This window comes from Seriola dumerili, unplaced genomic scaffold (genome assembly GCF_002260705.1).
Source record: "Seriola dumerili isolate Sdu_G_001 unplaced genomic scaffold, Sdu_1.0 BDQW01000035.1, whole genome shotgun sequence".
NCBI lineage: Eukaryota > Metazoa > Chordata > Actinopteri > Carangiformes > Carangidae > Seriola > Seriola dumerili.
Genome location: NW_019174290.1, coordinates 4,315,384 through 4,338,777, shown reverse-complemented (window position 1 = coordinate 4,338,777; position 23,394 = coordinate 4,315,384). Strand labels below are relative to the sequence as shown.

General features: G+C 40.3%; 1 protein-coding gene across 2 annotated transcripts in view; it reads right to left on the bottom strand.

Moving 5' to 3' along the window:
- The window catches only part of fbxw7 (F-box and WD repeat domain containing 7), a 70,309-nt gene that overhangs the window by 6,987 nt on the left and 39,928 nt on the right, over positions 1 to 23,394 (bottom strand). The window contains exons 1-8 of one of the 2 annotated variants that reach the window (XM_022738275.1): positions 19,480 to 19,518; positions 15,226 to 15,308; positions 13,412 to 13,553; positions 9,954 to 10,088; positions 7,574 to 7,697; positions 7,251 to 7,387; positions 6,409 to 6,522; positions 595 to 776 (exon numbers count right to left, since the gene is read on the bottom strand). In XM_022738275.1, the coding sequence (XP_022593996.1) occupies positions 595 to 776; positions 6,409 to 6,522; positions 7,251 to 7,387; positions 7,574 to 7,697; positions 9,954 to 10,088; positions 13,412 to 13,553; positions 15,226 to 15,308; positions 19,480 to 19,518 (956 nt within the window). Of the gene's footprint in view, positions 1 to 594; positions 777 to 6,408; positions 6,523 to 7,250; positions 7,388 to 7,573; positions 7,698 to 9,953; positions 10,089 to 13,411; positions 13,554 to 15,225; positions 15,309 to 19,479; positions 19,519 to 23,394 lie in introns of those variants that run through there. The other variant, XM_022738273.1, reaches the window with a different exon arrangement.

The following is a 23,394-nucleotide window of genomic DNA, read 5'->3' as shown; positions in this document are numbered from 1 at the left end:
AAATGGGATAAAGTGTGTTAATTAGTGAGTTTTAATTTTTCCTAACCAGAAGTCTCTGGAGATATAATTTTTTGAACAAGAGAAACCTGGCCTCATGGCAACGTAATAAAAGTGTCACATAGTTACATAACAACACACATCATTAATCTGAACTATAATCAGACGTAACTCAACAAAACAGAATTTGAAAGACAAGAGAGTGATGAAACTAAACTATTTAATACAATTACATTCCTAATAAAACATTTTTTGGATGTGATGCTGAAATGCCTGACATGAAGGCAGAATTTCCAGATACAGTATAACGTACATGTTAATTGGGTTTATTTAGCAACAACTAAGCTTATGCTGCAACCAATGATTATTTCCTTTACTGATCAATCTGCCCATCATTTTCCAGATATTTGGCTTTTTTGATCGAAAAATGACTTAAATCATTAATCCATACTCAAAACAGTTGAACACCTAATTGACGCAGCTCTAAAGTTATTGCCTAAATTTGCATCATATCAAAAGCAGTGTGGTGCCAAAAATCACTACAGAAGTGTTGGTTTTTTTCTTTTACACAGATTTACTGGTGAGATTGCTCCATACCTTTTCTCATGTAGGTGCATGCAGCGCACTGTTGAGGTATGCCCATAGAGGGTGTGGATACATTCTCCTGTCTCTGCGTTCCAGACCTTGAGTGTGCGATCAGTGGAGCCGCTGATGATAATGTTGTCTCGCATCTGGGATGACCACACGCCCCCTGTGTGGCCCACCAATGTCCGCAGACACTGAAAAGACCAAAGAAGAAGATTCTTGGTTAGTAAATTCCTCACTCCTATTGTAGACTTTTGATGTTACAAAAGTGAGTTTCAAAGACTTTCGGGGTGATTTCATTCACATGTATTATAAATTAGTTTCATAAAATCGCATTCGAGATTCCTCTTTTTTTTTTTCCCCCTTGTATGACCTCAGATTGCCTTCAGGGAAAAAAAGACAAGTAAAATGAAATTTGTGCGACCTTTTATGGGAGGGAAGAGCGCCATCATTTCTACCTGCTGCTGCTGTACTGGGACAAAATCTCTGTCTGAGCTCTCTGCTGGCTTTTATAATTGCTTTTACTTATCAGCTGCAAAAGCGGCCGATTTATTCTCTTTGCAGAATGGGTTGACAACTGTCTTCAATAAAAAATGCTCCCATTCATTCCCATTAGGGATGGTAGATTAGCTATTGATTACAGCAGTTATGGAAATCTTTCTGATCAATTGAATTTGCGTCTCCACGGTTTGTCTCATTTGTCCCTCGATTTAATTATGCTAAATGCATTAAATTAAAATTCTTTGGGGAGAGGAGAGGAGCAAACTGTGGAGGTGGTCACTGGTGAGCGTTGTGGTTATGTCAGGTTCAGAGTGGAGCGTGTCTCTGAAGTGTACAACATGTGACCCCCTGACTGCAGCTGATAAGCCGCTGAGCAGTGAATGGTGGTGCAGGGCAAGAGGTTTTATTGCAGCGAGGGAAACGATGACGCTGAAGCCTGTCTCAACCGCCTCTGTCCCGTGTTAAAGAGAATCACTTCATTAACTGTGGGCCACTGTGGCATGACCTTACAATCAACCTCAATACAGTGTTAAAAGTCTCTTGTTTGTCACTGTGGCCCTTTTTCATAGGTTTGTTCCACCTGTGAAAAGAGAATACCGCAGCTGTAACATCTGACTAAATTACATTTTATTACGTGGCATAAACACATGGTATATTATCCAGATTATTTACAACTTTCTGACTGTCCAACATGTGTCTTAATCCACATTTGTGACGAAGCTGAGCTACGCCTGTGTAAAATTTAACTACAGCCCTGCAGTTTATTGTAATCGTACTCTTAAGTATGCAAGATTTTTCTCGTGAATCGAAGCCAGTGGTTGAGGTTCCAAGAACAAGAATCACAGTGTGTGATTAGAGCCTACTCAAACACTGCGTGGGAAGAGAGAATATCTGAAATGAAGGGCTTAGGCGTCTTTATCTGTCTGCGAAACAAACATAAAATAAGCCCGTCCCTGAGAGAGAAAGAAGATTAGCATTTTTTTAATGAACCTGTGAAGGACCTTTTTTGAACATGAGGGTTTTCATACAATGCCTTACACTTGCATTATATTTTCCTCTTCATTTAAAGAGAAAAAAAAAAAAATCAGTGTGTGGATATCAAGTATAGCAGCCACAATTACCACTAAATACTCTAGATAGTGTAGTTTTCCCTTTGTATTGATAAATCCATCTGGCTTGACCTTAGCAGGAAATATCAAAAAGTAAGCCTCAATGGGACTAAAGGTGCACTGAGTTATTGCTTTGCAAAGGATAAAGCAAACTACCTCAGGTCAAGCTGTCATTATTATACACTCAATCACATGATTAAAGGATTTCTGAGGCTACAGTTGAATCTACATTAGGCATACTTACATACTTACATACAGAAGTCTATTAAACACACCTTAAACGCAGATCCAATCAACACTTTCTACATATTAAACATCTAAATTGATGGTTTTACATAAGACACTCAATACATTGGCCAAAATTTTGAAAATAATGACAAATGCTGTTTTGCTTTCTGAACATTGAATTATGCAACAACACCACGTTGTCCTGATATACAATAAAAAATGATCTTGGCAGAGGAAAAATCTTTGCTGCTGCCACCTTCATTATTTACTTTGGTCAACTGAGCCAGCACGATGCCTGATATCAAAGTGTGTTAACTTGACATGCTTTTCCCTGCAACTGTAACAACTAACCATGCTCCCAGCTTGTCTGACAGAGAAATGCTGGTAGAACAAGGGACAGAACTGAAACTAGTGAAGTCTAAAGGTGGTCTGAGAGCTTTGTGAGGATGTCAACACGTTTGCCCTTTTCCATTCCTTGTGCTACTAAAATACTTACAGGATGTCACGTCGCAAATGTACAGATAACACTGTGCTTTCCTTCACAGAAAAATACAATGTTATAAAAAAAAAAGCAATGTCACAGCCCATGTTGTGCATAACTGCTAGATGGCCGTCAAGAATTTAATTTAACAATGTAAGTAGTGGTCTCCCCATGTCTAATCATCTTAATGATATTCCCATCGGGTTCACAGCTCAGAAAGCAATCCCTAATCTCAGCTATTTAAAAAGAGGTGAAGGTAAACTGGGTGTCCATGCAGCTAAAGCATCTGGCAGAGGACACCTCTCCCTGGATGTGACAGCAGTCCACAGGTCTGCCATCTTAGATCAGCCTGACAGCTGAGGCTGCCGCTGACAGGCTCCACCAAGGACATGCGCTGATCTGTTAAGCACCAGACAGCCACCTTTGAAGCAAAGAGATGTGTGCTGCTGTTTGTGTTTGTGAATGGAAGATTGACATCTCTCACTGAAGCTGGAGGACAACGCAGAGACAAAGGTCCATCAGGTAAAGACAAAGCCTTTGAGCATCGTCTCAGCAAAGGCTACTTTGAGCTTTAATAATAACGAACTTTAATAAAAAATCTTCCAAACCGTAAATCTGAACCACAGATTCAAGCCTCAACAGAGGCTCTTGTGTCACTTTAATTTCAAACTCTTGAGTTTGTTCAATCTCTGATGCAATATTTTCACCATAATCAAATCCCCATTGTCTTACCTGATCACTAAGCAACGGCCAACTTGTTTCAGAGGTGGGGAAGCATTTACATATAATGTGCTCATATAATAATTCCCTGATTGCCTCACAGCAAGAGTTCAATTCGCTCTGTGTTTATATAACAAGATAAATCAAGGGCAAGACAAAAACTGTCTGCAGAGATGAAACAATACCAAGTATGTGTCTTAGTGTTTATTGAAGGGCATCTGATGAATATTTGTTGAACATTTTAAAATGAAAGCCATGTTCATGCAAATAACCCTGTTGATATGATCTGCAATCTGTGCTAAAAATGCCCTGTGAGTCTGAAAAAAACTATTCACAAACAAATCTTGAAAGAGAGAAAAAGGATATTGGACAGATTCATTAAACTACTGATAGAAACATCTGTTATGATCTTGTCAGCATCATATCTGATGCACTGTTTAGAGCTGGGGTGGGGATACTGTGAGTGGAAAATAACACGAGGACATTTTGATGCTGCACAGTGATGTAATATCACTTGATTCACCCGACACTGTCTGGTTCACAGGGGAATCTTTTTGATCGCTCCAAATTGAACACAAAGTTTCGGAGAAAAAAGGAGCACAAGTATCTGAGAGGAAGCGTTAACACTGCTCTACCTCTGGCAAAATTTGTCTACCGTGTGACCAATTTCTTTTTCCATCCTATCAATTTAAATCCTCTACCTACAGTGCAAGCTGCCAGAGCTGCATTTTAAATCTTTCCTGTGAAGAAAAGCACAGAGGTAGCCGCTGATCTCCGAGAGCATGAGGCAATTTAGCCTTGTAATCTATAATCGTCCACCAAACTCATTACCGATTTGCGGGGACTGCTTTTGTCTGATGAATGAAAACAACCCAAAAATCAAACATAGGTGATTGAAAAGAGAAAAGAAAACCATGTCTTCAGTCTAATGGCATCAGACTTCAAAAGGAGAACGTTTACAGACTGAAAAAAAGAGTCCCTCATCTCTGTTGATCATTGTGTTTCTACCTTTTATTGATCCAATTCTGAGTAAAACCGAAGTTCTGGTGTTAGCGGCTGAGCTGTGGAAGGCTCGTCTGCGCTTTTCTTGAGGTTAGAGGATTTACATGAGAGGAAAAAGGCAAACCAAGGTCAAACAAAACACTTCACTATACTGTTACAGGGGAGAGATTTTCCTACCATCTTGGCCATTTGCAATATGAAGGAGAAGGAGATATGAAGGAGAAGAGGAGTGAATATTGGCATGTGAATTGGGAACCACAAGAAGCATTCATCCATTCATCACAAACTGTGTAACATCTTGAGATCACTGATAGCCACTTTATGGGCCTGTGTCTCATGGGGATGAACTGACGGTGAGGAAAATGTAGCAATCAAGTCCTCAAATAAGATGGCAACGACTGTAAAGGATGTTGACAGCGGGGAGGAAAAACAAATGCAGGTGCTGGGAATCCCATTGTATTTTTACTTTACAGTTTTACTGGCATCGACAGCCCCTTCACCCGAAATGGTCGACTGGACTTAATTGGCCATTGCTCTCCAGCGAGGGATTCTCTCTCTGGTGTTGAGAGCTAAATAAGCAAAGAGATGAAATCCACAGAGGGGATGTATTCTGAATGCAGCACCCAAACAGAAACAGATTTAGGCTCATCTCTTCCTCATGACTAATGTAAACAAACAATTCTGAGCCGGCTTTGCATTGTAGAAACCACGGACACAATGCACTGTGCGTCTGTCTGAATGCGTGATGGTTTCACAAAAAAGCAGTAGAGCCTGCTGGTGACATGACTCATCGCAGACTGCCACCACCAATGTGGAGCCACTGCAGCTGTAAGTCAACAACTTGTCGTCCAGATACCAAGTCTTTGGGTGAAGGGAGAACCAATTTGTGCTCCATGCCTATCGGGTGACCTTGGTGAAATCTGTTCAGATCAGCAAATGCTGTGACTGATATGCGTGTAATCACCAGTGGGCTGAATGCCAACTTTACTATCTGTTAGACGAGACTTTGCAAGAATGAAAAGCAAGCTCTCGGGTCTATTGTGTCCAATAGAAAGAGAAACCTGCTGCAGTGTGATCATGCAGAATATCAATTTCTCTAAGGTTTTTTTTTTTTTTTTTGAAGCAAGTTCACAGCCCAAGCTTATCTCATTTATTTGAGTAAAGGTGAAAGAAACAGGGTGGGAATGAGAAATATGCAATAACAGTGTTCAGAGGATTTTATTAAAAAGCTCTTTTGAAAATCCAACACAGAGGCATGAAAGTGTTGTGATTTACAACAATCTGTGAACCTCTCCCCAACACCACAGTGCAACAACTGCCTTTCTGTTTAATACACAGCGTAAAGCTGCAGCACAAGCCCTGTGTGGCTGCACCGGCTTCAGCTTTGAATACTAACACTCCTTGCGGACATGTGCTGTGTAACAACTCTGCAAAATGGCTAAATGTAGGAGGAGAGGATAGACAGATAGATGGGAGTGCTGCCAGGATGTGTTTTTATGTGACAGAGCAAATATCACTAACCATCAGGTAAGTGAAGACTCTACAGATAAACACAGTTAGGCGCTGGATAGGCAGCTGTTGTTTATGTGCTATGTATGATGACAAAAAGTCTTTATAGCTAGTAAACAGTAATCCTTCACTTTTAAATCAACAAGTTGGAAAAATTCTGGAAAATTATTTCACATGAACGTGTGCCTATAGTCCATTAACGTCTGACACAGAAGGAAAGAAAGTCATTATGACCAAAGCACTAGACAGGAAATATAACAAGTAGTTAATTCTTACCTTTCCTGTGATAGCTGACCAGACTTTCAGCGTGTTGTCGTCAGAGCCGCTGACAATGCGGTTGCCACAGAACTGGAGGCAGGTGATCACATGGTCGTCATGACCTTTCAGCACCTTTGAGATGGCACAGATAAAAAAGGAGATGCCATGAGGAGGACGGAGAAGAAGGGTGGATATGGAATGACAAAGCAAAAGGCAAGAACCAATGATGACAATGACATGTCTCTGGTGCTTTACACATCAAAGTAAAGAGGCGATAAGAGGAGAATGTCATCAAGTGCTGTAGGTGTACACAGCTCTTTAAGCAGAGCAGTATGCGGTCTGTGTCTGTGTCTGTGTCTGTGTGTGTGTGTGTGTGTGTGTGTGTGTGTGTGTGTGTGGTATCTGCTGGTTTATACTGGGTCATAGGACTGCTAGCTCAGCAAATGACAGAACACACTGCATATGCAAAGGAGTATGAAGAGCACAGTAACCAAATTTACATCAGTGGCGGACTGAAATGACCTGCGGCTGTTTATAAAGGAGCAAAGCCGTCCAAGGCCCATTTAGGATCAACTCTGGCATGCTGGTCATGCTTTATGGGAAACCTCTGAGCAGGCAAAAGACAAATGGAGTCTTTAGATTAAAGGAGAATAAGATCATCCTGTGCTCCAGCTCAATTATCATTCAACATGAATACTGCAGAGCATGGACCTGGCTCATCACTAACTTTCCATCAGCTCCACACTTCAGACCCTTATTGAACTATCCTTCTGTGACTCAAAGTCTTTTGATATCAGATCTGTAAGATCAGCTGAGTTGAGGTGAACCTGTGGGGAATTCAAGTTTGAAGGAAAAGCTACCTTGGGTGATTTGAGGTCCCCTCTCCTCCAGTTAGTGTCTATTCTGTGCTGCCTGATGTAGGCACTCTTCCAGGGGCTGTGAGTGAAGCCGGGCTTGACGATTTTCCTCTTCTTGAGGGGCAGAGGCTCGTCGATGCCTGTTAGGAGAGAGACGGAGGCTGATTGGTCTAACAAGCTATTTTTTTTCCCAGTTAAAGTTTATTTTAAAACAGGTACAACCACAACGTTAAGCACAGAATTGGCCACAGCAGTAGCTCCAGACTGCTCCCGCTGGGTGACTGCCCGTTGTCTGTCTGCATGCGTTGCAGAGACTTGAGACTCACCTTCTTCCCTGCATTTCTCCCTCCACAGCAGGTTGTCCTCTGCCAGGATGCGCCAGTAGCGACACGTCTGGGCTGCTTGGAGGAGGTCCTTCGGTTCCAGGAACGACAGCACATACAAAGCCAGCTGTTGAAAGACATGGACGAGGAATGTGAGAGGTGTAAATGGAAGAGAAGACACAAAGAGCACCCATTACTTACTACAGCGGGTGTATACAACAGTGCAAACACCTCATAGAAGAGCACTTTAAGTCTGAAGTAACGAAACCACAATAACAAGAAGAAAAAGCAAAGAAAAACACTTGCAGAACAAACTATGAGCATGAATCTAACTGACAGGGGTACACATTTGTATTACCGTAGAACTGAATCAACATTTCTATGAAAGCCTAACAAAAAATATACAATAGGAGCTTCACAGAGCAGGTAATGATGCCAGCGATGCAGTTCGTTAAGCCAAAGCCAGCAAATAAAGACACAATACCTGGTATAATGAGCATAAATCTGGACCCCTGAGCAATGGAAAAAAAGCATTATAGTCTGCTGCTTTTCCACAGCTTTTTCAGACACAGGTATATATTTGGACAAAGCTCTCAACACACAATATCTGTTTAAGCTGTGCAGTGGATCAACCATTAGGTTGAGCAATTGCCCTGTACCATCATAAAAAGAGAATGATGATATGGGTTCATTTTACACGACGAGTTGTAACCCATTGTGCAAATATTGTTTTTTCATTATATTACAATAATCTGAGATGATACTGACCCGCAACACGCTGTGTAACAAATTCAAGAGTGGTGTCATAAATATTAGGATTCACCCCAATGACTGTCTGGCAACTCCAATAACCAGGGGCTGGCTTTACAAAGATATTTTAGACTTTTCTGTGGAGTTAGGCCAATCTTCATTTTCCTCTGAAATTAGTCACATGTAGGGCTGCAACTAATGGTTATTTAAGTTATCAATTAATCTGATTATTTTCTTGATTTATCGGTTTATAAAATAATGATAAATGCCTATTATCATTTTGACATTTGGATATATCCCTTGTTTTTATTTGACAGCAACAATCAGTGACACTTGCTGACCAGTGGCACCAAATGACGAAGAACTTGTTGCTCATTATTTGTTGTTTTCCAACAATGTCGTAGAGCGAGTAATGAGAAGGGAGAGAGTCTGCAGAGACCACAGCTTTGTCAGTTGTTGTCATAGTTTGGTAAAATATCCTGAGTCTTCAATGCTCCTGTTGACTGTGGGATTACTAGTATTTAAAACTGACCCGTGATCTAAACATAATGTACCTTAATGAAACGTTCTCAAGCGCTTCCTTCCTCAAAAGATTTGTAGATCGCTTCTTGTCTAATGTCTGACTTAATCGCACTTCAAAACCTCTTTGAAAATACTGAGCCTGAGGTCATTTTGAGAGCTAGTCCTTACTTGGCACTTGACACTCTCAGGGTTTTCACAGAGTCATTTTGACTACTTCCTGAAGGTCTTCAGGTGTTAGTGTTAGTTTTCAAATGATTTGGCCCAAACAAAACCCATCACAAACCCTGACAAACTTCTGCCACCTAAAAAGCCTGTTTAAGCCAGTAGTCATTACCAGGGTTGAGGATATTTCAAAAGTTTTATGAATGGAACTCCAGTCAGTGATTGCTTTTTAAGCCCGACAAAACTTTCCGCAGATCCTCTTCATACACAATCAATTCCAGCTGTATCTATAGTGCAGCCACAAGCATTGTCCTGTTAAAATTACTTGACAGCGCCACCCAATATATTTCCAGCAGCTCTGACAGAGAGCAGACATGGGATTATCAAAAGAAGTCAAAGGGAACAAGATATAAAAAAGGAGAAAGAGCAAAGGGAAAACAGAGGGCTCATGTCCTGCTGTGAACATGCATGTTGCTGTTTGTATATTTGGCTTTGGAACAAGTGGTGCTGACACCTTGAAATCTTGCATCCTATTGCTTCACTCTCGATGCTGCCCACACCCCCCTTCATCCTAAACACCTGCCAGACAGAGACAAGGTGTTGAGTATTTGATCAGCTCCGCAAGATACAGTGGATTGAGGCGGTTTTGTAAGAATCCCTTATGTGATCTTATCGTCATTGTGGCTCTTCTGTATTGTCAGTTATGACGCAAAGCAAAAACAAGACACCCACTACAGATGCAGTTAAGATGATGTAAGGGAAGACTGCGACAGTATTAGGACCTGAGAGGAAGCCATGTTTCTCTATTATCAAGCATGTTCATTCAGAAATGACGTCCACCACCAAGGATTCCCATGGAAGTTCAGGTCAGATGGAAGAGGCAGAGGAGGATAAGGGCTAGAAAGGAAGTTGCGAATTGATAACAGAGAAGGGGGATTCAGGTACTCACCTCTTTGGGCAGCAGGGAGATAAAGTCTCGCTGAAACTGCGGCTCAATCACCTGCATCATATGCTTGACTTGTGTGGGCTCACAGCTGTCAATCAACTCATCCAGTGCCAGCAGCTTCTCTGGGCCAGTCCAGCTCTGGAACAGAGGATGTTGTTATTAAAAAATTACATGCGCTACATTACATTACAGTAATTTAGCTGTTGCTTCTTTCTAATGTGACTTAAAATAAGTGAGTTCAAACTCTATAGGAACAGAGGTAACTAAAAAACATAATCAGTGGCTCAGGACAAGTGCTCAGGACTTCTATTTTTTTTTTTGAAAGCAGATCTATTGAAACCAGCAACTCAACACAATGCACAATAGATGAAGCACATGAATAGTCTCAACACAGCTAATGATAGTCAACTCATGATGAAATCCAAGAATCCTGACCCTCCAGAAGTTAAGATTTACTCTATTTTGACAGTGGTAAAATGGTATTTATAGTCGATGTGAAGGTACCTCTGGCAAATGTTTTGATTTATACTTATTTTCTTTTTTATGTCACTGCAGTCTGTACTCCTCTCTCTGCACTGTCCTCTCCAGTTCTCAAAATAAATATTGCAAGCTGGCTATCACGGGTGGTAATGCACTAGTTGAACACTGTCAGCATATTAATTGCACGTCCACATCTGGAGTGCCACACCCAACCCAGCTGTAAACATACAGCGTTAACTGAAAATACAGCACTGGGGCGTTACAGGCTGATTGTCCCAGTTTACCGCCATCAAACTAGATGCCCAGGTGTGCTTATGTAAGGTGTTTTCTTTCCAAAGGCTGACACCTTGATTGGAGTATCTTGGAAACATCCAGCTTTGTGCAGTATGTTTCTAACTCTTTAATGTTCCCTACGTGCTCTCCACAGCAGCACAGAGTAGCTTGAGGCGCCAGCCTACTGCTAGTAGCCAACACATTAGTGGAAAATTTGTACATCAGGAACAAGACACTATCAACAGCGTTATTAGAGCTCCCTGGGGTTTTGTTTCTTCTGCTTCAACATTCAGTTGTTTAACGCTGGCGGCTGAATAGCGCTGTACTGTATGTTGGACCAAACAGCCAGAGTTGTTTTCCTCTGCGGAGTGCTGAAACCTAACAATGATTACAGGCTAGGAGGCAGGATGGAAAATCTGGCACACGCAAACCACCTGTAATTTGGCAGCTAAAAGCTTTAGCCAGAGGTGCTAGTTGTGGAGGCAATCAAGGGGTTCAGAGACCTCCCCCCCCTAACAGAGGGAGGACCACGCAACAGTTACTCATGTGTTACAACATCTTCTCCCAAGGATTATTGGTGCTTTTGTTCAAACAGAATCCTCAAGACCAGAGTTTCACAAGTCTCAACCTGAGAGGGGATTTTTCGTTTAGACTGCTAGTAAACCCTCTATCCTCTAGTTTGTTATCTATTCATGAACATACTTCACCATATCTAATGTTCAATTTACAATTTACAGTTTGTTAGTTTTGTTATTTCAGATATTTTCCTCAAGTTCCTTATATGTTGAAGACTTTTCATTGATCCTTATGAGGTGTAAACATTGTAGAATATTCCTGATTATTTATCTGAAATCAAACTTCTGTAGAGCTCAGTGTATTCCAGGAGTCTCCAGGACACACTCGAATGTTTAATTGTGGTTTGTTTATCATAAACCACATTTCCGTTCAACACGTCAGACCTACTTCTGCTTTAGTACCCGATTTCTTAAAACTTCCCGGAATTTCTTTCAACAATCCCCTGAGAATAACTGTGAGACAAACCAACAGTCAACATCTACAATCACAGTGCTGATACTTAGAACATGCAGGAAATTCAGGCTGGCTTGATCATGCACAAGTGTTACTCTTTTGATCAGCTAATCATTATGATGATGGGCTGCTGATGAAATACTTCAGCTCAGACATTCAGGGAAACACTTTCAGTATCTGCTGAAAAAGTCATACTGAATTCTTCAGCCTTCAAAAAGACCAAAAAGGTGACTGAAGTATGACTGCCATGAGCTACAAAGACACTGAAGAGGCAATTATTTAATCTTTTATGCCATTCATAATACTGACTGGCTCTGCCTTGTGGTTTAGAGAAAGTTTAGTAGGACAAATGAGTAATTTAAATTTATTTCAGGAGAAAGAAAGAAATAGCCCCACACACACCTCCATAACATCACAACTTTTTTACACTCCGGTTTTTGTACAGATTAGACAAACGAGATATAACAGGATAATGAGTAACCTTTAGAGGTGCTGGTAAGTAGATTTTGTTTGTCTTTGTTTTTATGCAAAGCTAAGTGGCTGCTGGCTGTGGATTCATATTTAATAGAGCGACACAAGAGTGGTGTCAATCTTCTCATCCAAGTCGTGGCACAAAGGCAAGTAAGTGTATTATTTCCCAAAATCTCAAACTAATCCTTTAATGTAAAATGTGACTTTGCCATGACAGTGTGTCCTTGTTTTTATCCTGCGAAATCCCAAAATATGACCAGTTTTAATGAAAAAAACATTCGTTGTAGCTACTGCACGCCGCTTTGTACTCGTGTTTCCATCTATAATGGCAGCTACAGGCTAGGACTGGACTGGGGAATGTACAGAATGTAAGTTTGAGGTGCCTGTAGCCTGAATCAGTAGACAGTGGTAGGTCAGGCCTGAGGATTAATATGTTTAAAATAAACATTAGTGTCCCAGGTTGGCTCAGCCATTCGAAGATGATGAGTTTACAGCTCTCTTAGGTAATAAAATCCATGGCAACCTATTATATAGGAAATAAGACAGACCCCATCAAGGCTAATATGTTTAAATGACATGATATTTCAATGAGGTCTGGAATCATTAGAGCTGATGTCTAACATGAAAGAAAACGCTGTTATGATGCATCCATACAGAAAATGATGCACAGCGACATGAATATAAAAGTGAGGTAAACTATAATGTGGAAAAATGAATGCAGTATTACCTTGTCTCTAGAGACACTAACAGTAATCACTGAGGTGGTTGAAAATATGAGCAAATTATTTCTCATCATGAACACAAAATGACCTCTTAAGACAACCAAAGTCAGCATTATCCTCCTTAGATAATGCAGTGAAAATAAATGACAAGGTAATCATAGACTTAGATCATCCTGCAGTAACTTCATTAATTCAGAGGGATCACAGACGACAACATCTGTTTAACTTTTAATACAGACGATAAGTCTACAGTAGACACATGATCTTATAACTCTTTTTAGTCTGAACAGGTAGGGCTAGTTCCAATTCCACGCTACAGTGCCTATGGTAATGTGATGGGCCAGAACAACAAGGCAGCAATTATCTCTGAGACTAAGTGAACATTGATTGGGCACAACATCTGCTGTTTGATGAGCTTTTGCTCAAGGGTTCAGAGTCGCCCAAGGGGACCGAAAAAAAAGAAGAATAAAACTCCACTGTGCTCACCTGAAATGTTCGGAGCCATTCTTGGAGACCCGTGGGTGGCTGGATTGAGGTGATACGCCGTCTCTGTTGCCCCTGACCGTTGGCTGTTCTGATGTGGCCAAATGTGGTGGGTGTGGCTGGACATGGGACAATTCCTGTCGGGCTGCAATTTACAGGAAAAAATGAAAATGACTTAAAAATCAATAACGTTATGAGACTGTTAGAGGCAAATAGTGCAGGCTTTAGAGCGAGGATGTGAAAGCACTGCAAGTATTACAGAAAAAGGGAAGAAAACATAAACATTACAGGAACATGACAGACATATTAAGGATCCACTATTAATGAGGTCAATAATAAAGACATTATGAGAATGTTTATTTTTATTAGGGTTAGTTTTGTCGAGGCCTTTGCAGATATTTACACTAAAAATTATTTTGACAACACCAATAACACTAAATAAGGCCGGTGGTTAAATGGGGCAGCCAATATTGCAAAGTTACATATTTAAAGCTGCATTTTTGCCCATCACTGATTGGATTTAGCAATAAAAAAAAAAATAAAAAAAGAGAGCTGAAAGCAACACTGTTCTCTTTTTAGTTCAAGGCAATTTTCTTAATTTACCCTTTTTTGTTATTATGTACAAGTTATGACCAAATGAATGGTTGTGTTGTTATGATCAAATGTAAAATATCTTGAATTTACACAGCCAAGAAGCCATTTATTGTCTTCAGATCCAACAGCAGCTTTGATATTCTTACATAATTGAAATAGTTACATAATAACAGTCCAAAGAAATCTAAATTTACAGATGTAAACAAAAAGCAAACTTCACACTGCACCAAAACATTCAGAGCAGTAAGAATACGTCTATGTCCTTATCACAAGTTTTGTTGTTTCAAACTGAACATCAAAATCACAAGACTGCAAGCATTAGCTTGAAAGATCTCCAAACTACTTTGTTATACTGACAGACGGTTTCTACCATTTTTTCCGTCTCATTTGAGGGTAGGTTACATAATGAAAACACTTCCATGTATAATGCAATACAGTTCAACAGCACCACAAATTACATCCTACAAAATGACCATAAAGTTGAATCAACACCTATCAACAAAAATATATTATAACCTTCATAAAGTGAGGATTTATTGCAGGACTGCATTAGTTTTAGCTTAGTATGACTACTAAACTGCACACACATATTTCTGACTCAGACTTCAAAGTGTGCACACAGTCCCACAGATTTCTGTTAGGTCCAGACTCTCCTGTTGTCAGAACCGGGGCGTGAAAAGCAGCACAGGACTTCAAAAGGCACCAATGTGCCCTTGTAATGTAAGGGCAGCAGGAGAAACTGGCCAGTGGGCACCCTCAGCACGTCGGAGTCGGCTTGCTGACAGCAAAATGGGAAGTTGGGGGTCTATTTCATTATTGATTCATTTTTAATGGGAGAGGAAGCTGAGACGGAGGCCAGTTAGATGGCAACATTTACAGTTAAGTGGCTGTGTTCAGTCTGAATTTTAATGTGGCTACATGTGAACACATACATTAAATATTTAGGGTTAGAGAAACATCTGGGACTGTGTGCTGGATGCTGCAAACACAATGAAATGTGAAGCATCATTCTATTTGAAGACACATATAGCATCTTTATTCATACCTCAAGATATTATTTTATTATTTATTTTCTTTTAATATGTGGACAGCATGAAATTACAGAGATAATGCTCTTCAAAATTTAATTTCTACTAAAATCCTTTTGATCCTAGGAGGGGACACAAAAGCAGGGCACTGCAGGACAAATACATGTCTTATGTTTGAAATAAAGGTGTCTTTACCTTGGATACTCTGGGCCTTTGCAGGGCTTTTTTCCTGAAGGGAAAGATCGGACCTCGGGGCCATGGTCCAACTTTCTTTTCATCTAAGAAAGAAAACAAAATAAAAACATTAGAAACCATAAAAAAAAAAAAAAAAATGGATGAGACTGTATTGAAACACAAAACAAATTGAATTATTATATGGCATCCTTTTGATAAGTTTTTACTTTTAAGTGAGAGGGCAGCTCTTGAAAAGGAAAATTTAAGAAAGGACAAGGGTCATAGAAGCTTTTAAAAGCAGTGGTGGAAGAGGAAAATCACTTTTGCAAGTTACAGACTTTGTTAACATTATGTCTGAAATTCAGCATAATAAAAAACAGACACCACAGTCTTGCAACAGCTTTATGCAAATGGGAAATTAATCTTTAATGCATAGGCTAGAGATTCATTCCGTTTATTAACATGTTCCATAAGAAAACAGAAAGATAAGACCCATTTATAAATGTAGCTGCTCAACATTATGACATGGCAGGATACAAAGCAGGTGCTTGTTTTACACTGTTGTGCTTTATTTTGATTATTTCCCATTTTGGAGGGACATGACAAGTGAACAGCAATCCTTGTGCAACCAGACACCCCATAATATCCAGAGGAAATCACACATTCACACCCAGAACTCCACGGGGTACAGTATGTTCGTGCACACAAGAATTGTTCGGGGATGGTACAGGGTGCAGTCTTTGGTACTGTAGTCTGATTCACACCGATACTTGAGAAAGAAAAACAGACCACGTCAGTTCGTTATCATTCAATATCACCTGCATGAACACACAGCGCCCAGTCCCTGTTACCACCTACCCTACTGCGCAAACAAAGGAGTCTGTGTAAGGGCCTGGGCAAGCCAATTTTCCTCATCCCATGCCTGCCACTTTCTCTGGCAACGCTCCTCACCACACATGCAAGTGATCACCATCGCATCGCCGGTCCCTCATGAATAAACAAGCAAACAGAGTAACTGAACACCGATTTCAAGTGTCTGGAAGAAAAAAAATATACAATGTGACAATCTGGCCTTGTTCTCTGATTAATTAAATATGTTTCATGTGTAAGTGAAAGCTCAGCTACATTTGATCACGGTCTGACAGTTTCAGCCTCCAGTAAAGCCACTGATTCAACAAAGTGACAAAAAGACTGTTTTCTCAAATCTCTCTAGGCTTCACAGCAAATCAGCAATATTGTAGAAATCAGCCACACCACCAAGGGTATATTTTGACAATCAATACACATCCATTTTGCACATGAGCGATTTATTCCTGCACTGTAGCACGTGGCATGTTTTGTTTATTTCACATTGTTCTTTTGCTTTGTTGGCACAGCAAATTCAGGCTTTTGCACTTTCATTTAGGGTGAAATGATTTGGTAACAGTTTGTCTACAGTTCCAGTCCAGGAAGACACAACCTGTACTGGGGACTGCTATTGTAGAAACCAGAAACCACATTCAAAATTAACTTTTCTTTTTTTCCTTTGAGGCAAACAACGCTCTTACAATGCATTTATGTTATTGCAGTGTTGCTATAAATGCTGTTGAAGATAAGAGCTTTGGGTATTTGACTCCATACTGTCTGGATTTACAGTGGAATGATTATATGTCCCTCCTCAAGATATGTGTTTTCGTTTATCACTATAATTTGGTGAGTGTGCGCTTGTTCTGTGTTTTCAGCCTCAGGCGCACGTTTGCACGTAATGTATCAAACCAAGACAAAAAAAAAAAAAAAGATGACAAAAACGTTTTATTTCACTCAGAAACCCTCAGTGGTAAGCAGGAGATCAGCAACTACATCTATTCATTAGGTATCAATACAGGATCCCTACCTAAGAATCAATGCACCAAAGCAAGTGACAGTCAACCAGTCAACCTGGTTTATATAGGTATGTGCACATGACCAGCACACGTCAACATGCAAATGCAGGTTATGTGCCCCCGGGACATTAGACTGTGATCTGACCAATGATTTGTGATCCTTTCCTCACAAGCCAGCTCATGTGTGAAGCTGCAGAGCAGTTCAAGGAAAGAGCCATAAAAAGCTCTAGTTAATCATGATGATAATGTATAGAAAAGGCAGAGAAATGTAAAAAAAAAAAAAAAGATGATGTAGATGTGCTCAGAATGTTTTCAAAAGCTAGGCGGGAATGTAGCTTAGGTTCCACTTGTCTACAATTAACATATCTGGCTGGTAGAGATTGTTTAACTGCTAAAGAACATTAAGAGGGGGTTAGAAGATATCCCTGCTTGTTAGGATCCGGTTCTTGAACCCGACTGCCTTGTTCTTAAAGCGGTGATCTCACTGCAATGGCAGTTCAGTAGCCAAGGAGAGCCTGGGTGTGTGTATGCATGCATTGGGTGTGTGAGCGTATGTTTTGTGTGTGTGTTTCAGAGAGAGAGAGAGAGAGAGAGAGAGAGAGAGAGAGAAAGAAAAGGGGGGAGTGCTGGCTGGCTTAGACTGTGCACGTCTGTGTGTAACATGTAAAAACAAAAAACAAAAAGCCTCAAACTAAATGCAGGCGTGAAGAAAAAAAAAAAAAAAGCATATAACCAGCCTCTTCTTGTGTTTCAGCCTGAGAAAAGGTAACAAGAGAGCGCAGTGTTTGTAAATCACTACTAATCAGTCCTTCCTTCCTCCTCTTGGCTTACCCTTCCCTATCTGGCCAAAAGCACGACAGATGGATAAACAGAGAGTTAATGATATTTTAAAGACAGCAATCGCTCTTACATAATGTGTTGATTTATTTCTACGAAGGCTACATCCTGCAGCATCAGTCACTTGAAACATCTTTTCTCATTTTTCAAACAGTCTTCCAAGCAGACATCAAACAGTTTCATCATGTCAATCAGCACTGCTAGAGATGCAGAGACACTTGAATCCGAGAACTGGCCATTTTGGAGAGAATGAGCAAGTTGCAGAACTGTTAAGGACCAAAACTACAATCAAACCAGAAAAATCGGCGCAAACGTGTCATTACAATAAATCAATCTTGGTGTTTCAGTTTCTGTGGGTGCAGGCAAAGACCCGCACAGAAATTCAGTTCAAAATCCAGAGCTATTAGAATAAAAAAATCCACAAAATGGATGGAGAATTCAAATGAGCGAACCTTCAAATCTATAACCTGCTACCCACTGATTAAGAATTACATTTTCACTCAATTATTAGGCTTAACTGAGTAAAAGCTTCAACACTACACAGGGTGCACACAGCTACACAAAAAAATCCCCTATGAGGGACTTTCAGAGTCAGATTTTAAATGATTAACAAATCTGTTTACATTACACGCTCTGCATAATGGATTCCCTTTCATATTTTTGTTTGTACTCTGCATTCCCAACTAACATCATCTCATGGCTGCCATCCAGCCATAATACACCCAACATCCTTGAGGATATTCTACCTCACACAGTCTGACACAGTGACCCATTATCTGTGCTTGGAGCCTGAGGCAAGTGCACAATGTCAGGGAATAGGCTACTCCAACAGGCAACAGCAGACTGATCACATGCATGCATCTCAGGCAGTCACTTTGGACAGTGCAAGATAACCACTGCTGCATAATGTAGAATCATAATAAGCCTGCAAACTGGGGAGGATTGCAGGGGCAACTGGCTGTTTTTGTGCCAGAAACTGATAGTTATTTACAAAAATGAAAGTCTGCATGTATTAAAAACATAGATGGGGGTGACATCAGCCATTTATGTGTAGTACATAAAATATGTGTTGTGGTTACGAGGTTATGCGAAAGGGAGGAACACAGTTGGTGTTCAGGTGCAGAGAGCATCGAGCCATCGCAATGGCTAAATTGCCATCCACAAACGCCAAATTCAGTAGTTTAAAAACGCGGAATTACGGACACATTTTCATCCAGCACTGCAGAATTAAATGGCCATAAAAGTGCCACAGCCGCAACCCGTTTACAAATGCACTGATTATTCCTGACTCACGGCGGTGGCGTTTATTTACGCGGCTGAAGTTACTATGAAGGGAAAGGATGCCAAATCGCGTCGTGATATTACGCTAACATAACATAAAGGCCCCGGCAATTAAAGCGGCGTCTCTGGGGGTCTGCTATACTGCTGTTCATCCTCCGCAGTGGCCGCACAATCTGCCGTGAGAGGGGCGTCAAAGATAATGAGGGCGACAGAGCGAGTCAAACATTAAATAATGAGAAACGGAGATGTGTTGGAGGTGACACGGGCGGTGGGTACAAGCGGAAATCCTACTCACTTTGTAGAAAATCATCTTTAAAGTGCCGTAGAACCCCATCCTTGTAATCCGGTGTGTTTCCCCTTTTTCCTCTTCAGTGACAGTCGGTGAAGTCCAAATCTCTGTGCGTGGTGGGGAGAAAGCTCTGACAGTGTGAGGGCTGTGTACTCTCAGGTAAATCCGACGCTGTCTCTAGTGTGAACATGCTCGGGCACGTCACCGGACTGGCGTGCATGCAGTAGATTCCCCATGTAAAGGCATTTAAAAAAAAAAAAAAAAAAAGAAAAAGAAAAAAAAAAAAATTGGAGGTGAAAGCTCCGCCGTGATACGCCGACTTAAACGGGGTTTTGGGTGTTAGGTGAACAATGCGATGCGACGATCCCGGTGGTTTGTGCGCCGCCGACCAGCCTCACCGAGCAGGGAGTGAACAGATGAGGGAGAAAGAGGGTGACACTCGGCAGAAAGGGGAGGAGTGGAGGGGAGAGCGTCAGAGCGCGGAGCAGTGCCCTCTTCCTTTTCACAGGCTGCACGACGGCTCCTCCAAACAGGATCGGATTACAGCCTCCCTGGTGGAGACGGCAGGAATGGTGCAGTCCAACATCCAACACTGTGCTCAGCGCATTCTCTGCGAGCAGGGTACCGGGGGACATATGTGTAACAGACGAGGCAGCACACAGAGACCGGGAGGAGTACGCACTGGTCATTTTGCTTAAAGAGCTGGACCCCCACTTGTTGCAAAAACACTTCATCAGTGCTCCCCGCCCAGGAACTACACCACTGCTTCTGTATTTGTTTTTCGTTTTCATAGGATGCATCATATACATTATGTTGAACGTCATGTTTATTTGGCTGCAAATCTTTCCCAGGGTAAAGCATATGGACAGCAGTGAGAAATAACCACTAACCTCATACACTTAAGTGCAATTTTTAGGTACTTGTATTTTGAGTATTTACATTTTATTCTATTCTTTGTACTGTATTACATTAATTTTTGTAATTGCTAGTTACTTTTTTTTTTTTTACATGCAAAATATGATATCAGTTGAGACAATATGATTTGAACAGTTTTGTCTCTAAACTGTGAATCATCAAAAACCCAAAAGTGTTTCTTATACTTTTATGCAAACAAAGACATGCAGACAAAGACAAACAGCAAATCATTATGTCTGAGAAGCTGGAACAAGAAAATGTTTGGCATTTTTCCTCAGAGTGATTTAAATGATGAATTTATCAAAATTGTTATTTAATTTTCATTGTTTCAGCTCTATAAATCATCATCCACTGCTGTAGATAAAATTTTACCCAAAAGTATAGAAAAACAGTTCAAACTAGCTCCATTCTGACCAACTAAAATATCAAAATATTTATGTGTTAGTGTATCAATAATAATGATTCAGTTATACAATAATATAACACTAACAGGGCCAGTCTGCATAATGATACTTTTACTTTCAGTACATCTTGTAACTCATATTTATCTGCTTGTTCTAACACAGGACCTTTGCTCATAATGGGGTTTTGTTATCATGTGATATTGCTGTTTTTACTTAAATGATCTTACTACATCTTCTACCACTTCATATAAACACTGAACCAATTGCACTGGAGTGCAAAAGACTGAATATCCAAACCAACAGATCTCAGAGCACAAAATCATCTGCCATCTATCAGGCAACAGTGTGAATGGATCCACGTCTGTTGCACCTGCTTATTTGCACACACATGGAACAGGCCAATATTTGCATTTCAGTACGGGAGGTAAAGGCTGACTGCACCTGCCCAGCTACAACAAGACTACCGGCACTGCTGATGGCCTCACAACAGTTATTAAAGCTTTCGTTAAAAAACACATGAACATTTAGTGCAGGTGAAAGTAAACTGTCACAACTCAAACTGCCTTTTCAAGGGGACAAATAGTCATCAACTTTCCTTTGCTTAGCCAAAAAATGATAAATACACAAGAAGCTTTTTGTTTGATTAATTTGGGCAAATTGAAAACAGGGAATATTAAACAGTGTCCCTGGCCAACTGTGTTATGTCACTGTGCTGCAGAGAACAAACTGAAACACATTCTCCATTAAACTGACCAGTTGCCATTTATTAACACTGACATTTGTGTGCAGCTTAAATTAATCTTCAGCATGCAACTCCCCGGCATGCTACAGCAAAATGGTTTAGGTAACCAGTTCATACCAGTTTGGACCAACCCTTTAGTTTCAATAGGTCTTGAATATTTTCTATTCTTGACCTCATAAGACACCGGCATTAGATCATCAAAACAGCGGACACAATGCAGGATCATGGGAAGGGCTCTATTCACAGGTGATGGCGCATTGAGATCTGGCAGCCGTTCAGATGCCCCTGGCTTGCACCTGTAATTACTGAGTGACCTAGCACAGGATGGAAAGGCAGGGCCTGTTACTGAAAAAACAAACAAACATTTGGCAAGACAGGACTGGTAAAAATCTGCCACAATTTACCAAAAATACAAAAAAAACAAACTCATACTGTAAGAGAGATCTCTATAAAAAAAAGAAAGAAAAGAAAAGTCTGGTTGAATGTGGTAAAAGATATACATCATTATTATCTAAGAGGACACGACAGGTGGCTAATCCGTGCATTTTAGTCACAGTTTCTCACCGTACTAATACACACAGAAAAGCATTGAAGTCAGTGGATGTCAGAGAGCATCACACAGCCTGTTTCAAGCTTTGTCTGTGTGTGTTTAAGGTGGCCCTCATGAGAAAGGCCCTCTGGTTGCTCTCTGCCGGCCCAACCTTTACACAGCACATTGGAATGCTTGGCATGCGAGAGGGGTTGCACTGTGGCCTTTGAATAGGCCGTGGTCTCCTTTGTCGCTCTCCTTCTGCCAGTTGGTAAAGCATTAATAGGGCACCCCCTCCCCATACTGACCTCCTGCTTATCAAAACCAAAATCCTGCTGGTCAGATGTAAAGCTGCACAAAACAGGTGTCTCCCAAAGCAAACTCATTTTTGACTATCGTGTTTGTTGTTATCAACAAACAAACATTTTTAGGTAGCGTTCCATCAGACATTGGCTCCTTTTGCTGCAATATTTGAACAGCAGACGACGTATAAAAATACACTCATTACATCGCAGTGCAGTAGATAGCTTGTGGGGAAATGCAAATACGGTCTCATTTGACTGTGCACAAATAGCAGACAACATCAATGCCAAGGTTTCAGCATACTGACTCTACAGATACTGTACAGATACAGGCAGACAGTTGATGAATGGAGGCAAATATCATTCATTTTCCTTATCATTTTATTTACCATTACTTTAATTAATAAAATTATTATTCAATCTGTAAAATGTTAATAATAATAATGCCAAATTTAGCAGAAAACTACATGTAGTTTCCAATTACAATGATCATGTCTTTGGAAATATCATCCATATATGCTTTACAAAGATATGAATCTGAGAAAAGCAAGAAAAGTTTAGACTGTGTAACTGTTTGATATTTGACTCGATAAATTACTTAAACAATTATTTTATTTATTAATAACTTCAAAGATTAATTGATTAGTTGTTTGAAAAACAATCTGCCATTATACTGGTAATCCCTTACTCTTACCCTTAAGTGATTTCTTAAGCAGAAATGGCAGAAAGATTGTAGCGCATCAGATGTGAAGATTTGCTTGTTGGTCTTTAATGATTTTATGATAATTTGAATATCTTTGGGTTCCAGACTGTTGGTTGCACAAAAGAAGCAGTCTGAATATGTCAACAGGCTTTTTAGAAATTGCATTTTTTGCTATTTTCTTACAGTTAATTGATGGATTAACCAAGAAAATAATAAAAAAAAAAAAAGTTAGTAGTTGCATCCCTAAATTAATTAATTAATTTTCTATTGTGTTTCTGTTCTAAGGAGATTGGAAGGATGTGAATGGCCCACTATTCCAAATCAGT